The 17548-nt window shown below is 52.1% G+C and overlaps 2 protein-coding genes across 2 annotated transcripts; both read right to left on the bottom strand.

Moving 5' to 3' along the window:
* Nucleotides 1–10823: 10823 nt before the first annotated feature.
* On the bottom strand, nt 10824–13813 carry LOC101769530 (ras-related protein RABA5c). Its single transcript, XM_004973875.4, has 2 exons — nt 13241–13813; nt 10824–11424 (listed from the first exon to the last, which is right to left on the bottom strand). Exons 1-2 carry the CDS (start codon nt 13575–13577, stop codon nt 11108–11110), a joined length of 654 nt encoding a protein of 217 aa, XP_004973932.1. The 5' UTR covers nt 13578–13813; the 3' UTR covers nt 10824–11107.
* A 797-nt stretch (nt 13814–14610) lies between these two features.
* Nucleotides 14611–15589, bottom strand: LOC111257623. Its single transcript, XM_022827544.1, has 3 exons — nt 15388–15589; nt 15142–15218; nt 14611–15064 (listed from the first exon to the last, which is right to left on the bottom strand). The coding sequence occupies exons 1-3, from the start codon at nt 15461–15463 to the stop codon at nt 14798–14800; spliced, it is 420 nt and encodes a 139-aa protein (XP_022683279.1). The 5' UTR covers nt 15464–15589; the 3' UTR covers nt 14611–14797.
* Nucleotides 15590–17548: the final 1959 nt, after the last annotated feature.

Raw genomic sequence — 17548 nt, forward strand, 5'->3', positions numbered from 1 at the left:
TCTCTGTACTATGAGCTGGCCGGGTAGCTGGGATGGAAGCACGAAGGAACCACTGCGTCCTGTCACAAATGCTGCCGATGTCCCATCGTTTTCCCATCAGTTTTAGGCTGCATTATTGCTTCTTCTCCCAGGATCCCATCCAACTCCAATCCAAGCAAGCTGTGTTGCGTTGCTGCCAATCCATTAAGCGTAGAACGACGATGTCGTAACCGACTGGGAATTTTTTTTTCCCTTCAGGTTCAGAGCTCGTCGTCGGCTTGGCTCCCACTGGCGTTGTGTTGTAGTAGTACGTGACTGGAGGCCGCTGTCTGTGCGCTGTTGGCGCGTGTGCGCCTGTCACCGTCGGCGATCGGCCGTCGTCCTCGTCGTCGACGCTCTACCGGTGCATGGCATGACGTGGGGGTAGGTTACGCGTCGCTTTTCCTACGAGGAGCCCTCGCACTCGGTCCAGGCTCGCCCCTCGCTGGATCTCAACTCTCGGAGCCTAACCGCACTGCTCTGCTGCGTACGGATGCCCCCGTCCCTGGCATCGCTGAACAGTTTAGTTGCTCAATCGTGCTACATGTTGGACAAGTGGATGGATTCAAGTGAGGAAATCCACCATTTGTGGCATTGAATAAACCCGTGTTTTGCAATATCCTCTGGCTCAAAATACATGTCGATTTAGTATTTGTGATATTTTTTTTATAACTTTGACCATTGATATAATCATTTTATAAAGGTTAACTATAGAAAAGATGTAACTAGATTTATCGTGAAAAATAATTTTGAAATATTTAATTATCATTATTGAAAATTTTATATTTTTATAGAAACTGCAAGGAAAACGTCGCTTAGTAGACATTGTTGATGCCGCAAATAACATATATTTTTAATTAGAGAGTGCAGTAAAAAAAAGTCTATGGTTCGCATTTTCACCCAATTTACATTCAGTAATGTCTGCATTTCTCTTCTCCGAGCACTCGAACAGCGATTACAAACCCTTGTAAAGCATGTCTACATGTACTTTGCAGGCTCACGTGTTATCCAGTCTGTGAACGATATTCATCCAACTGGACCAACTCATAATCCTTTCACCTACCCATGATTTATCCTACCGTTGATCTTAACGTGAATGGCCCTGATATGCCCACGTATGCAAGTGCAAGCTCCAAATGGTGATCCACCCTAGAACAGTACAGTACATTGTCAGGCCCGGTCTTTGTTGCCTTCCTCCCTCCCTCCGGTTCATGGACGTGCCTACAGGGACCGTCCCTAAAAGTAGGCGTGCTCCCCTTCTAATTCCGCGGTTAGGTTCGCCGTCGCTCTCGCCGGCCGCTTCCTACTCCCCCGCCGGGAAAACGCCATTTATCCGCACGCCGCGTGCCGCGCGCGCGCGCGCCCGCTGCTTGTCCTCTCTGATCACGTCCCAGAAACAACAGACACACAGGCTGTGAAAACCCAGTCGCCCTGATCATCCTCCGGCATGTCTCTTATGGCCGTAGCCACGGACCTTGCAGCGAAAGGCTCCGTCCCTTCACAGTCACAGCAGTTCAGCAGCAGCAGCTACACCATGATGGCTCCACGACGACTCTGCGGCCGGCCGGCGTCGCGAGGTCGACGAAGTGTTATTGTGATTTGGTCGTCAAGGACCGTAACAGCACTACAGCAGGAAGGCAGGCCGGAGGTGCCTCGCCGCTGCAGGGAAGTAAGGAGCTACGGCGGCCGTGGCGCCGTCGATCGCGGTCGCTGTCCGGCTCGGGTGGCGACACACCGAAGGTTAGACGTCGCTGTGCGGCGCCGAACCTATTGTCACGCAGCGAAAGCGTCCCGGCCCGGGGCGCGGCGGGGCGTGTTCAATGCCGTGCTCGCCCATTTCTTCTCCCTCTCCCAACCCAACCACTGTTGCATTGCAATTTGCATGAACAGCAGCACAATAACTCGCGTGCTCGGGATGCAGAGAACCGTGCAAGGTGTCGTGCCATGTTTCTTACTTCGAATCGAGCTCAGGTCGACATGCTTGTTTAGAACGTGTAAAATCAAGAGAAAAATGTTTGGAACATGTAAACTCGAAGAAAAATGCTTGGAACATGAGCAAACTGTTGGAGAATCCCTGTGGTGGTTCAATTTTCCCTCTGACGCTCAAGGTAACAGCAGCGTGCCCTGTCATCATCCAGCAGTAGAAGAGCAACGACCCCTGCTCTGCTCACTCGTCGTCCCGAGTCCGCCACGCCACCGCTCTTGGCGTCAGCTCCCCGGCCTCACCGTCGCCCTCCGTCATCCCACCGGTCCGGCCGCGGCCCACGGCTTTCCGGCCTTCCGGGCCCCTACTTTCCCGGCGACCGGGCCACGCGAGGCGTCGGCGGCTGACTCCCGCAATCGACCGGCGGCGCGGCGCGCGCCCCGCCGCTCGTTCGAGCCGGACCGGCACGATCATCACGTGCTCCTTTTCCACCCCTCCGATCCCTCCGCTGCTGCCGCTCTGCTCCCGGCCGCCCGGTCAAGCAGCGTCCCGTTCCGGCCGCGACATGTCCGGGGATCGGACGGAACCCGAATCCCTCTCGGATCAGTCCCGCCGCGCGCGCCCCGGAGGCAACAACCGCTGGCCCACGGAGCCCCCGTTCCGTCCCATTCAGGATCCCGTCACCGCCGTGGACGGGTTGGACCGACGGCGACCGGCCGGGGGTAGAAGACGGGTACACGTACACGGATGGCGATCCGAATACGACGCGTGCATGCATGCATGCAGCCACATACGATCGTGGACGACGAGCGAGACCGCACCGTACGGTACTGTGGCGAACGCCGACGTGGTCGAGCTTATAGATCTGAGGGTATGGCGCTCGTTGCTCAGTCATGGCTGCTCCTGGATCTGATCGACGAGGTGATGGAGAGGCGTGATGACAATCGGGCACGAAGATCCGATTAAAAATGATGCGAATAGAATCGAACCGACCACTGCTGCGTCGATCGATCTCATCAATCATCATGGCTCGCGGAGAATTATAGATCGATCCATTCCATGAGGGGATCATCATAAATTCATAATCATAAACAAAACCAATCTATATATATCCATCATCATAAAATCGAGCATTCTTTTTTCTTCTAAAAAGCTTTGGTTCAGCACCAGCTGAGCTACCCTACAGAGCCCACAAATGTGACCATCTCCATCTGGCTGCAGTCTCTGAAGACGCAAGAAGCTGATCTCAAGTTGAACAGTCCGGCGATAAAGGATATCGGAGTGGATGGGTAATCCATCTGGTCCCGAGTGATGGAGCAGCTGCAAGAAATCAGGGGCGGCCCCGGCCGGACTGGAGGAGGCGGCCGCATCCCCATCGGGCTCGTGCCTTCCCGGGCATCCCCTGATGTGTCGACCCACGCGAAAGCAGGAGGAAAAAAGAGCATCCGCAGCGAGGAAAAGAGTAGAGGAACAGAGGAGTTGATGGATGGATTGATCGGAAGGAGCAATTATGGACACCTCGCAATGATCAACTACATACACGCAATTCAGCTGTTAGGTGCGCCGTCGCCGTCGAACCGATTCGGGACAGCGTGCCGTGCATCCAATCTAAGGGGGTGTTTGGATACGAGGTGCTAAATTTTAACAGTGTCACATCGGATGTTTGGATGCTAATTAGGAGGACTAAACATGAGCTAATTATAAAACTAATTGCAGAACCCTGTGCTAATTCGCGAGACGAATCTATTAAGCCTAATTAATCCATCATTAGCAAATGGTTACTGTAGCACCACATTGTCAAATCATGGACTAATTAGGCTTAATAGATTCGTCTCGCGAATTATACTCCATCTGTGCAATTAGTTTTGTAATTAGCCTATGTTTAATACTCCTAATTAGCATCCAAACATCCGATGTGACAGGTGTTAAACTTTAACAGGGTGTTGCCAAACACCCCCTTCCATCCCCTCTGCAAAGTAAGACAATCCGGTGGAATCCTGATTTGCCACAGCTAATTCGCATTTGTGATGGGATAGGACGTGGGGCTTCTGGTCCTGGTCCTCCGTACTGTGCTTGGGAGTAGCTGAAATCGTCGCGAACAGTCACTGATAAGTAGGCCACGAGCCTACTTGTCAGTGACTGTTCGTGACGATTACGTAGTGATGAAGTGGAGGGTGTTGGGAAAGAAAGAAATATCAGCAGCAGCTAGCACTACTTGTGGGCTTGTGGCATGGTCCACAAAAGCATTGATGCCCATGTAAAGAGTTTTTAAGGTGTGGGCATACAAGCTACTCTACTCCAGCTTGCAATCTACTGGAATCACAAGCGTCATCAACCCCGGGGCCCTCCCTGTGGGGACGCCGCCAACTAGTTCCTTGCACCGCCATGGCCCAACGGCAGCAGCAAGCCAGCAACCAGCAACCCCCGGTGGGCCGGCCGGAGCCGGACCAGGTGCGCTGCAATGGGGGGCGCCATGGACCAACCTAACCGGCCACGCCGAACGCGTAATCCATGGGGGATTGGCCGGAGGTTCATGCACGGGTGTCATGGGAGGGATGGCTGTTTATGGAGGACCCTGATTCCCCGGTCTGCGTTGGTGTCAGGTGGATCAGGATCCCATGGATTGGGGGAGTTCCGTTACGTCCGGTCCATGATCCATTGATCCGGTGCTATCATGGGGTTCAGCTTTCAGCAGGAGCCATAGCCTTGAAGCAGCTAGATCATTGCCTGAGCCTGCAGGGAGCTGTCATGCCTGGAGGAAGGGGTCTTTTTGGGTTCAGTTTGGGTGTCCCTAGCTTCCTTCTTCCCCACCCACAGCTATGTCCTAGTTGCTGTGATGTGTGACCTCTCTAAGTATGAACGGAGATGACCTTCACTGAGCCTGTTCATTGCTACACACGTATAAACGTGACCAAATGTGGGATGGTTCTTTCTTGCATGGCTCACAACAGAAGGAAATGAAAGGTGGTTGCTCGCTGATGTTTTCAGAGTGTGCTAAATGCCTGAATCTGACAGTTGAATTAGGAACTCTTTGGCCGTACTTTATTTTCCACTGTGTCCGAATGTCTGAACTTGTACTTTAATTTGGCTGTCTGAATGCCATCTATTATCTTAATAAAATAGTGTTAAAACTATTATCTTAATACAATAGTGTTAAAAGAAGCCACCATGTTCGCCGAGCTAAAAAGAGAAAAGAATATACACCATTGGATTTTATGAAGATCTAATGGTTTAGATTAATCCCAAAAAGTTGAAAAAGAAAAGAATATGTACCATTAGATTCTACGTGATCTAATGGTCTATATTAATTCCAAAAAGTCCATTTCAAATACTACTAAAAGATTTTATATATAGATTCAGAATTTAGAAAACAACGAAATTAGCATTTGACTTTTATGTTGATTACGATGGATAAAAGATAAATTTGGAATAGAAAAAAAAAAGAGATACAACTCTAATAAAGAAGAGTAAGTTGATTCGAAGGTCAGTTTACAACGTAGGAAGCTATACTTTCTATGGTAATTTGCATATATAGAAAGTTCGGAATTAATGTTGGATGCCTAAATTTAGCAGTAACAAGTAGCTTGGAAGCATCGAGGCTGTGATTCTTATGTATTCGACGTAAAACCACTCCAATATTGAGTTGCCAAGCAAAAACTAGCATACCACGGATTGAAATTTCTTGCTATAAAAACTGGTGGAAATATAAAGTTCAGTAAGATATACTATAGAGCTGCAAAGGCAACTCACAGAGAAAGGTGATGATGCGCTAAAGGAAAAACCCAAATTACTACTATGTACTATCATCAAAGTTTGGATAACCCTCTGAACTATAGAACCGTTTATTTAACTACCTGGGTTTCAAAAACCGGCTCATTTTTCACCTTTGACATTCAATTCAAAGTGGTTTTGCCACGTGGATGGTGGTTTTGACGTCCGAGATGGCCACGTCATCACTTCTCTCATACCTCTTCTCTCCTATGGTGTTGCATCGCCACCTCTCTCTCTCTCTCTCATGCCATGGCGGGGCACGGGTTGCGGGTCATTCTCATCACGGCGGCAGTGCGTAGCTTCGTCAACGCTAGCATCGCCTTGGGCGCCGGCAGCGGGAGCGCCTTGAGTCTCACGACTGCCACGTGGGTGGACCGGGTAACGACTGTGGCGGCAGGAGTGCCTTGAGCGTTGCGGCCGTCACTTGGGGTGGACCGGGTGACGAGCGCAAGGGCGGAGGCAGAGCACGGCACGGCAACGACATTGTAGCAATTGGCCTTGCCCACGGCATAGTCAGGGACCACGGCCCCGATGTTGCAACGCGTGGTACGCCAGCACAGCTAGATGGTGTGCAGCAGTAGGATAGGCGATAGCGCAACATAGGGATGGTGTAGGGTCGCGCGAGAGGATAACGAGAAGGGGAGGAGCTCACCGGAGGAGGAGAAGAAGAGAGAGAGGGAGAGAGAAGTCGGGATAGATAAGTGATGACATGTCCATTCCGGTCATTAAAACCGACATCCGCATGGCAAAACAACTTTGAATTGAATGCCAAAGATGAAAAATGAGCTGGTTTTGGAAAATAGAGGTTTAAATAAACGTTTTTATAGTTAAGGATTATCCAAACTTTGCTGATAGTATAGGAATATGTGTTAACTATGGCTTAGGTTAAGCAACATGATCAGATGAGTAGCAAGGGTTAATGGATAGGTGTGACTGACAATGCATAATCTATTACTAATGGTGCAACGTCGACAAGGTCATTGGCCGTAGATTGATATTACTTGGAACTTGCAAGAGCCACGATGATAGGGTGCCAATTTGCAGCCACGGCAGCAGACGAGCACAGGGCATGACTTCTGCCTTTATATGAGCAACCCATGAGCCTGTATTAGGTTTATATTTTAATAAATTCATTAATAAAATTAAAAACTAAACGCCAAATTTATGGATCGGTTGTATGTGTGGATTAGTTTATAAAGTCTTTTGAAATAAAGAGCATATAAGGAACTACTTTGAGTACAATAATTTGTTGCAAATAAATGTGATAGTAAGTATAGCACGTTTATTTCAAATTATTATTAGGGAGAAACAGAAGAAATAGAAGTTCACAATAGAAAAAATATAGAATTGAATCTAGCCGTGCTATTTGCATGGGTCACCTTGTTCAAAATGTTCTGAGTGTTTAGTGTGCACAGTTTTTTCTTGTAGCATAGCATCGCATGAGAAGTGCACCAAGATTTTCATGCTGAAGGACTAACAGCGGGTGGTTGATAGAGACGACATGCGTACCTTTTCTATTTGAAGTGAAATTAACCAGCCCTAAGCTTTCGGCCTTAAATTCCCCTCTCAAATTAAAGGAGACACTGGACCAAGCAAAGGACACTGAACCCAGTGGTCGGCTACCGTTAGACTTGTCTGCTGGTAGCTGGAGAGGCCCATGTCGCAGTGGGCGCGCGCACAATTGGCAGGCTCGTGCCAATTCTCCCTCCATGAGACCATGACAGATCCCCTCCCGCTTCTCAAGGAAACCCAACAACGGATTTAACGCAATGGAGTCCAATTTTTTTTAAGTTAAAAAATGCATTTGCATTCGGAGAAACTCCAGAGGTGTTTGATGATCTCATGCCGTAATTCATACTATTAGGAAATCACATCTTAACTAACGGTTAAATAAAACACCCCTCATAATTTTTACGGGTTGTGTTACCCTTTGATTTCAGCCGATTAGTTTATTTAGACCAGATTTAACGAGGGGCACATGTCTCTTCTCCTATCCTTATCAATACTCTCTCCGTCCAAAAAAAAATACGATTTAAGATTATTCTAAGTCAAATTTTTTTAAGTTTGACCAAAAACTACATATATTTATGATATGAAATAAGTGCCATTAGATTTATCATGAGATATATTTTTATAATATACCTATTTGATGCCATAAACATTGATATTTTTCTTTATAAATTTGATCAAAGTTGAGAAAGTTTGACTTGAGACAATCCTAGAATGACTTGTTTTTTGAACGCAGGGAGTACGAGCTAAAAGCGTATAGGATCCATCATATTATATGACGGATAGAGTATGAGTTTGAAGAAAAAAAAATGTTGTGAAATAATCACCTATATCCCTATTACTAATAAATTGGTAAATGACACAACTAGTTCTTTTTCTTTCCCAGCATTTAATTTGAGGCGTGCTATGAAAACATTACATAACTACACTCTTGATATCCTCCATGCGCAAGCATTGTGATACATGTTCTTCGAGGTCATGGTTCAATGAAAGTTTTGAAACTTTTGTTATTAGTAACTTTTACAAGATTTGGTTTATAAACATAGAAACCATTCGTCTATCTTCACCATAAAAAAGTATAGTTTTATAGTCTCAAAGTTTGAAGGATTTATAAATATATTTTAATAGAAAAAATGAGCTGAGCTAGATAGTAGTATTTTCCAGGCCCAAGCCTTTGCCATCTTTGGTCAGATTTGTCCATGGTTCGGCTCGACGCAACAAAGCTGTGTTTTCATTTGTCCCTCGAGTCCCAAAACTGGTCGGCAACACAGAATTCGATTCAACTTCCATCTGCTTCGTTCGTGAAGAAATCCTGTCGAATACTTGCGAGGTGCCTGCTGTCTCCTTCCATTGCTCCGTATAGCTCTCAGTGACAGAAAACCTACAGGCTACAGTATGTGACGCTCGTCAGGGCATTGCTAGGGATAGGTCAGTACTAGGCTCCATGGCATCTCATCTCGATCCAGTTCTAGTTCTAGCTCACCTAGCCAACCCAGCGACGGTACAGAGTACAGACAGACACCCCAGCTAGCAACCATCTACCGGCATTGCTGGGCCGCCAAAGTCTCTGCTGCCTGCGCCAGCCCATGCCACCTATGCACGCGCTGATGCGCAACCGGTCTCGGCCATGCCGTGCACGCGTGCCCAACGTGTGGTAGCACTTAGCAGAGGCACGAAATCGTAATGGCTCGCGGCGATCCAGTGCGCCTGCCGCGGCATGCGGTCCAGGCCCTCCAGGGACCGTGGCGTCGATGCGGCGCATGTGGCCTCGCTCTCGCTCCCCTCCGCGCGCTAGCCCTGCCTTGCCGTGTCTTCGGCAGGGCGCTCGCGATCGGTGTGGGCTGGTCTGCGCGTGGGGCGCGTTGCAGCTTTGCAGTTGCAGCGCCGGATGGTGCGTCCGGGCCACGCAGCCATGCGTGCTGTGCAGGCCGAGCGATAAGAGAATCACTGGCGTGGATAAAGAGCAACAGTGGAAACGTCCGATCAATGGCGAATTTACGTACATTTTACTGCTACTAGGGTACAAGGCGAAGAACATGTACGGGGTGGCGACTTACATGAGCGGCCGTAGCTGTCAACGCGGTCATATATCTCTGTTCAGTTCTCTTGTGTGTTAGCGTGGTTGCCGTTCTACCTTGACGTAGGTTCCGATGGCGTCGAGGTGGCGGCCGGAGCGCGCGTGGAAGCCGACGATCCTGCCGCCGGCCGCCGGGAGCGCGAACGGGACGCCGTCCGGGCGCCCGTACGGCCCGTAGGCGCGGCGGTTGCTGACGAACGTGAGCGACCGCACCACGAAGTTGCCCTCGAACTCGCCGCAGTGGCCTTCCACGCTGGTGAGGTGCTCGTCGGGGCGCAGGCAGATCTGCGGCATCGCGCTGCTAGTCGTCAGAGTGGGACGAGAAAACGACGGCGGCGTGTCGTGTCACGCGCCACGCACGCGCACGCCACGTAACGGATCGGGAACGTGACGACGTTACCTCGGCGAGGCCGCCGCCGGGGCCGCCCCAGAGGTCGGTCCACTCCTGGCGGCCGCCGCGGTCGTAGAGCACGGAGACGGCGTCGACGGTGTCCCCGTGGCGGACGACCACCTTGACGACGCGGTCCACGCCGCGGGTGTCCACGTCCCGGGCGCCCCCGCCGCCGCCGCCGCAGGGACCCATCCGCACCACGGACCCCTGCACGAACGCGTCCCATCAGGGAAAACGTGGAAAAAGCTAGCCGCGGCGTCAGCAGATGATGCACCTGCTGACCTGCACGCCGCCACACCGCTGGCAAAAGGCAAATGCTGGGCTCCATCCCTGCAGGTACGTACCATCGATCACTGCGCAAGGAGGGCCTGCAGTGCAGGCTTTGACGACGGGTTCGTTCGTTGCACTGGCGCTGGCTGGCGATGGGACGGGACGGATGGCTCGAATTTGTGGCGCGCCACCAAGTCAACCGCGGGGCGGATATGGTTGGCTCGTCGCGGTACGTGGCAACGTGCTCGGCACTACTACCTCGCGCGTTCTACGTGGCGCCGTGTAATAGCTGTATGTTTGAAATTTCGGGGAGACAGAGCAGGTAATGCCGTCTGCCGGACAGGCTGTGCGCTGGGTTTTACGGGGTACTTGCGTTTCCTGACGATTCGAGGCATCCACGTCGTCGATGCAAACGCAGGTCCTCGCCGGTGTCCGGAGCTCCGGAGACACCAGACGTGCGGCTGCACCCCGGCGGCTGGCTCAGCCTCTGGTGCTGGTGCGGTGCCAGCCCATGCCCATCTGGCTCGCCGTCCTCCCTCGCAGCCACTCCTTTGCACGGCCCACCGCTCCGCTACTGCTTGCTGCGCTGCAGCAGCAGGTTTTCTACTCACAGAATCGGGCCGCGGCACGCATACCTGCTGCACGGGGCATGGGGGATGGGCACGCACAGTGCACGCGCAATTTTACTGCCCAGTGCCGCGGCGCAGGCTCGACTTCCGTCACCCGGCCGATTCGGCCCAAATACTCTCCCGCAATCCCAATTCGTTACACGTCAGTTGTGCTCACTTCAGTTACCAGGCCACAGATGCTCTTGGATCTGTGTCATTCCTCTCCCGGTTCCTTTCTAGTGGCCAAAAAAGAAGAGCGAAAACTTGTGCTCCAACAATCTTTACAAAACCTGACAAATCGAGTTACACGACTCTTCCAGTGAACAGCGCAACGCAGTTGGCGCTCCAGTAGCAACTATTCCCTTCCCTTTCCTCCCCACTCTTGTAGTCCGCAACTCGGGTGTAACAACAGCAAACCAAGAGAGTCGATTTTACAGTTTACAGGCAATATCAATAACCAAAAACAAAAACTTCATATCATATTCATATCTCAGCGAGACCCAATCCAATATCCCAACAACAATGTACTCTAACCCCACCTAGCAGCACCCGAACCGGCTTGCCTGCTGCTTCTGGTCGTCTTTCGAGTCGCCGTCGATGCTCACCCTGTTGAGGGAGAGCTCGGCCTTGTACGAGTCCGAGTTCAGGATCTTCCGGCTCACGTTGCTGTAGATCTCCTTGATGACGATCTCGAAGGCCGTCTCCACGTTGGTGGCGTCCAGGGCCGAGGTCTCCATGAAGAACATGCTCTCGGCTTCCGCGAGCGCCTTGCCTTCCTCGACGGGCACCTCGCGGATGTTGTCCAGATCGCATTTGTTGCCCACCAGCATCTTGGCTACAGTAGTGTCGGAATGCGCTGCATAGGATTTTCAATGATGAGTTAACCACTCCAGCAGAATTTCAGAAAAGGGGGGGGGGGGGGGGGGGGAAGATAAATGGGTTATCTACAGGATCTTAGGGAGACAAGGCAGCAGTACACAAGCGCAAGATATGAATTGTTGTGAAAGTGTCACTGGCATGCAAGAAGAATTGCAGAATAGGGTTTGTTGCTTCATGACGAATGGACTGTGACTGCAATTCCAATCAAGGGATAACTGAACCTTTTCAGTTAGTGCAATGAATGTAAAGTAGCAGGAATGGTATAAGAAACCAACAGTACTTTCAAGCATGATCCTTAGACAAGGGTGTAGTGTGCTATTGAGTGTGATATCAGCTAACAGTCTGCTGATTATCTTCAACATCCAAAGTTAGCACAGAAGAGCACTACTTGCTATAGTTAGTATGCAAGATGCAAGTTGCTACTGTGCTACAGAATAAATACTGATATGCATTTTGGATATGCTATGGATTTTTCCATTATCAATAAGTATGCAACTCAGTATCTTGAGGGCCATTACTACCGTAGCTTACTCTTCCACCAGCTTTCGCATGTGTGTACAAATGAAATGAACCTATGCAGGCATTTGTCCCTGGTTCTCACAGTCAGAGGTTCAAAGCTTGTCTCCGCAAAAGTGAACTCCTAATAGTACTACAGCGATCAAAGTCATGCTATAATTCATCTGATAATCCCTGTGACAAGGAATAGCACCCATGCAGTTGCAGGCTTGCAGCAAGCATGTTAGGCAGATCTGTAGCAGGTGCATGAATGTCGCTACGTACTGGTGCTAGCAAATGAAGCTCATGAAGTAAGCCAAGAAACCGCCGCATTCACCACACCTCTATCCTTTTCTTGCCTTCTTCTTCGTTACTACGTTCTTTCTTCACAATCCTCCCAGCAACAGCCCTGGCCATCTCTCTAAGCCCCAGCTTTCTTGCTGGTTCCAGCGACGCCAAAAACCCAAGCGTGAACCATCCCACCTCCTAGCCCAACTGGAGAGCACCCATCTCTTGCAGTGTCACGACAAGCGTGCACATTGCTACCGGCAAACACTTGCCTCCAAACAACGCCCCAACAAGCGCGCACATTGCTTCTGGTGGCAACGCAAGCATTATATATCATTTTGGCATGTTAGTGAAGCACTGAAGCATAATCAGAATAATGTGAGCATTGTGCTCACTCATCAAGACCCTCCTAGAGGTCCTAGCCAACTAAAAAAACTCCACGCAGAATTAGTAACTGCTTCCAACTTCCTAAATCCGTAAACCGCGGAGACAGCTTTCCACAAAATTTACTCTACAACTTTCCCGAATTCGAATCCAGTAGCTTGCACAATAATTCTGATCGAAGTGGTCCAACCAACTACACATTCATTCCTGAAACATTCCCCAAAAAGTCAGGCACCAGGATTCAGATCCAGATTCAGACCATGTCGCCGAATCCATCTGGCCTAGCACTCGCTGTGCGCCTGTGACCTCTTACTATCTAAAGAATTAGCACCTGATCCAATCATCAGCAATGCATCCCTACAAGCTACTATACATGAACCAAAAGCAAAAGGGATATTCCTTTTCCCTAAATTTCTCACTGGACTGGATTCTGCAGCCAGCTACGCTTGAGCAAAACATAGGCCCCTTCCAACCAAAAACCACCCCAGATCTACACGATTCTAGCTCATCAATCAAAGCCATTGTAAGCAAGTATATACTAGTATCAAGCAAGCAAGCAAGCGATCGAGCAAGCGAGCAAGTAGCAAGCAGAAGAGAACGAAGCGGCCGTGGGGGTGTACACGTACTGTTGAGCTCCTGGAGCCATCGGCCGACGTTCTCGAAGGTGGAGCGTCGCGAGATGTCGTAGACGAGGAGCGCGCCGAAGGCTCCCCTGTAGTACGCGGAGGTGACGGCGCGGAAGCGCTCCTGGCCCGCGGTGTCCCAGATCTGGGCCTTGACCTCCTTGCCGTCAATGTCCATGCTCTGGGTCTGGAACTCGACCCCGATGGTGGCCTTGGAGTGGAGGTTGAACTCGTTGCGCGCGTAGCGCGAGAGCAGGTTGCTCTTCCCCACCGCGCTGTCCCCGATGATCACCACCTTGAAGAGGTACTCCTCCGCCTCGCCCTCCGAGTCGTCCCCCATCGCTCGCTCGCTCGCTCGCGGCGCCCGGGGACGGACCTGCTCCGGAGGCTCCCTCGCTGTATGTGGCTGCCGCCGCGCCTCGCCGCGCCCGCACGTCGTCGCCTCGGGAATGCGCGAGATTTGTAGCGGTTTCGCGGTGGGTTTTGGCCGAACGCGGCGCGGGTCAGGTCGGCGCGGCGCGGCGCGGGGGCGGGGGCGGGGCGCCTCCACTGGTGGCCGGGCCGGAGGTGTGGTGGTGGGGTGGTGAGGGGAGCGAGACGAGTGGGAGACTAGTGGGGCGCACGCGCGGGGGTTGTTTGGGTCGCTGACGGGTGGGGCCGGGTGCCGGGGGGCGCGCTCGGCGGGGCCGGCCTGTCGGTGGGGCTCGGGAGAGGCGGGGCGGAGTCGTGGGGTGCCTGTCACGCCGCACCCCCGCGCCCCGCGGCTGCCTTAACTCGCGGGTGAGTTGGCGCCTCGTTGTCCTCCGATGGGCGACGTCTCGCGGGCCCGGGCCCGGGCCCGTTTCGAGGGAGGCACGGGCGTCTCGGTGTCGCTCGGCTCTCTCGCATTCGCTTGCTGCCTGCAATTTTCCCGGTGCAGGCTCCTGCGAAGCAAGCACCCCAGCTACCATCAGACGTGTTGAGATTTGGGTATTGTAACGTGGATATTGTAAGACTTCACTGTGCTACGCGAGAAGGAAACCCGCAATACGTGCCCATGTGATGCGTCACCACGACATCCGCGATCCGCCACCTTCTTGTTTTCTCAAATCTCAACAAGGAAAAACTTTGCCGGCTACGACCATTTCAAGGGAGGGGCCGGGTACAATACGATACAGAGGAGAGCATCCTGCATCCTTTTGTTTTGTAGCAGCGAGCGATCGATCGAGCCAGTGACGGAGATGACCATTCGGGAGCACGCGTGCAAGTGGCAGATCAAGTACACGATAACATGACAGCACACAGTCACACACGTCCATGGCTAGCTGAACCCTGAAGACTAGAGAAAGACAAGCGTCACTGATCATCGGTAGTGTACGACTAGAGTATTGTGGTAGCGGTCACACACACCTCCGCTTTATTCAAGAGGCCAGCCGTCGGCGCGCCATGCGTGCACAAAGCATCACAGCAGCATCTCCAAAACAAGCAACACGTACTACTAGGAGTCCAGGACTAGACATGCAAAGATGGATCGACGTGCAATGTATGCGAGAGACTCGAGACACGCCGAGACCGGCGGGGCTACAGATGGCAGACGCATTTGTAGTGGTAGGCGCTGTTGATGGGGTCGCTGGCGTCGATGGGGACCACCTGGACGCTGCACCTGTGGCGGCAGCCCCGGCACTCGTTGTAGGTGCACGTCGTCGGAGCCCTCGACCCCACCAGCATCCTCCTCCCGCCGCCACCACCGGCGCCCGTCGTCGTCTGCTCCTTGTTGTTCATCAACGACGAGGCCGGCAACCCACCATCACCGGGCGCCGGTGCTTCATCCGGTCTCCGCCGTAAGCCCTAAAAACAAAGCATGAGACCGGATAATATGCTAGATGCATGCACGCCGCATCATGTAACAACAGAGTCAAAGATACCTGCTGCAGCTGCTCTGTCTGATGAAGGACTTGAATCGGCGGCGAGGTTGCTCCGGCGCCTACTACGGCGGCGTCACCTGTTTGAATCGCACGAATGCATTGCATGCATATGTGCACAGGAGATCGATAGCGTGAGAGATAACATAGTACTTAAGATCGGACGACGAGGCATCGTCATCTACTGATCGTTGATTTGATTGTGATTTGGACATTCATAGGAGAATCATGGGTTAGAGTCGTACATACCAATCACGAGAAGAGCCACGAGGAGGAGATGGCACAACAGCACGTAACGCTGCTTCTTGTTTCTAGCTGCTGCCATATCTTGTTGCTTTTTTAACTGCCGATCATTGATAGCTAGCTAGACACTCGAAGATCCAGTGACATTTATACTACTGCCGATCGAGAGCGGCCGTACGTGTGTTGCATTGCAGGAGGAAGAAGACGAGAGATATGGTGATCGAGGAGAAAGGTAAGAGGCCCCCCGGCCCGGCGCCGGGCATTACGTGCAGCATGGCATCCGCAGGCGTTCCGGGCCAGGGCATAGTGCACGGTTTGTACGTTGTGTGGTTCCAGCAGCTTCCCGAAATTACCGAATTGCCCATCATCGCTGCATGCATGCATAACAGTCAAGCCCAGCACATGTATTATATTGTTTAATCAGCAACTGGATGCTTTTTATATTGTTTAATCAGCAGTCGGGTATTTTTACAGCAGTATATCCTTCGGCACCATTGGGAGACGAATCAAATGCATGGCAAGCCGGTGATTACTGATTACCGCAACGGAACTAGTCAAAACATGCACCTACAAAAAAACACGTACAAGAGCGTACAAGAGCGTCCGGACACCATTTGCGCAGTAGCCTATAGCTAGCGCCTACTGTTGATCAACAGCAAGGTGAAAGGTTTTCACTGTGTTTCTAGCACCGTTGCTTCGACACGAAACAAAACGATGCCTATACCAATGATCGGTGCGATCTGCATTGCGCAGGGTACCGGAAAAAGAAAAATTAGAGGCACCACGGTAAAGAGACTAACCTCCTGAGTCTCTTGAATCACAACGTAATGACGCAAAGCTCGACGGCAAAAGGTTGAGGATGTGTGTCACTCTCACACGTGTACAGTCAGAGATCTTGCATGCGTACCAGACTGGGAGAATCCGCCGTCGCCCTCCCTGCGCCTGTAATGGCGCGAGCGGGTGGCTCCATGCCTCTGGATAAGGAGATGGCAAAATTAAACACGGCCGAGTCTGCTGGTCCACCCGGCCCGGAGAGATCATCAGTGACGTTGTTGCAGTCCTATGAACATCCCGTCACAGAGGCCGCTGAGATGGAGACCGAGACCGTCGATCCGAGTGTATAGCTGTATGTGCTATGATACCTGTCGATTTTTTTGACCTGTCAACCAGCATCAAATCAACAGCTCCAAGCGTCGTTACAGCTCCTATTTTCCCTGATTTTATCCTTATGATGAAGTCCATTATTTTTTTTCACTCTATAAAATTTATCTATCAGACGTTGTCACCTTTCTTTGTTTTACGATGAAAGAAGGGGGTAAAGGGTGAGCGGCGGCGATCCCGAACAATGAATGGGTCACATGTCAGGGGCCTCGAGAACGTACTTCCCCGGGCTGGCTGGCAGGCATATGCAACAAGAAGAAGGCTCCAAAACCGGCGGCGCAGAGCAATGGCGCCCGCGCTGTCTCGGACCGTCGGACGAACGTTCCACGTGACCCCGGATCGCGGAGGCAGAAGAAACCAAACGGGAACCCTGCAGCCTGCAGGGACAGGGACAGCCAGCGCGCGCCGAGAGCCTGTGCCGCTGGGCGCCGCTGCGAGATCTCCCCACCGCGCGCTGACCGCGCTTTGGCCGTCCGGACGGCATGGCCGCCAGGATCCCCCAGATCTCGGCCTCGGCAGCCGGCAGCAGAACGGAGCACGTCCCCATCCCCACCCCCACGCGCATTCATCGGGCTACAGATATAGTCTACAGGCAGAGGCAGGGCAGGCTCCAGAGTCCAGAGCCGGGGCAGCGAGAAGAACAGTGCGGCAGTGTGCGGTGATCGACTAGCGTCCAGCAGCGAGGGCGGCGGCGCCAGAGCAAAAATGCCGGGCGGCCGGGCGGGGCTGGGCTCCCCGAGCCATCTCGTATCCTCGGCCCGATTTGACGTGGAACATGCCCTCTGCGTGTCTCGCGCCGGCAGCGGCACGGCGCGGCGGTGGCCTGGTGCTTCGTCTCGTCCCCTCGCGGATCTTGGCAGAATTCGGCAGAGCGCATGCGCATCTCCGCTCCCCAGCAAAGCTTCATGCGCGGCAGTACTTTCTCTCTTTTTTTTCCTTCGTTTTTGGGCACTCTTTCAAAAGGAAAACGATCGATTCAAATACCCAGAATCAGTGACGTTAGTCT

This window comes from Setaria italica, chromosome VI (genome assembly GCF_000263155.2).
Source record: "Setaria italica strain Yugu1 chromosome VI, Setaria_italica_v2.0, whole genome shotgun sequence".
Classification (NCBI taxonomy): Eukaryota; Viridiplantae; Streptophyta; class Magnoliopsida; order Poales; family Poaceae; genus Setaria; species Setaria italica.

Coding starts and splice junctions, on each gene's coding strand:
- LOC111257623 (XM_022827544.1), bottom strand. CDS start 15,463: ATGGCAGCAGCTAGAAACAAGAAGCAGCGTTACGTGCTGTTGTGCCAT. Junction 15,219..15,387: donor CGTGGCTCTTCTCGTGATTG/GTATGTACGACT, acceptor CGATTCAAACAG/GTGACGCCGCCGTAGTAGGC. Junction 15,065..15,141: donor AGACAGAGCAGCTGCAGCAG/GTATCTTTGACT, acceptor CTTTGTTTTTAG/GGCTTACGGCGGAGACCGGA.
- LOC101769530 (XM_004973875.4), bottom strand. CDS start 13,577: ATGGGGGACGACTCGGAGGGCGAGGCGGAGGAGTACCTCTTCAAGGTG. Junction 11,425..13,240: donor ATGGCTCCAGGAGCTCAACA/GTACGTGTACAC, acceptor AATCCTATGCAG/CGCATTCCGACACTACTGTA.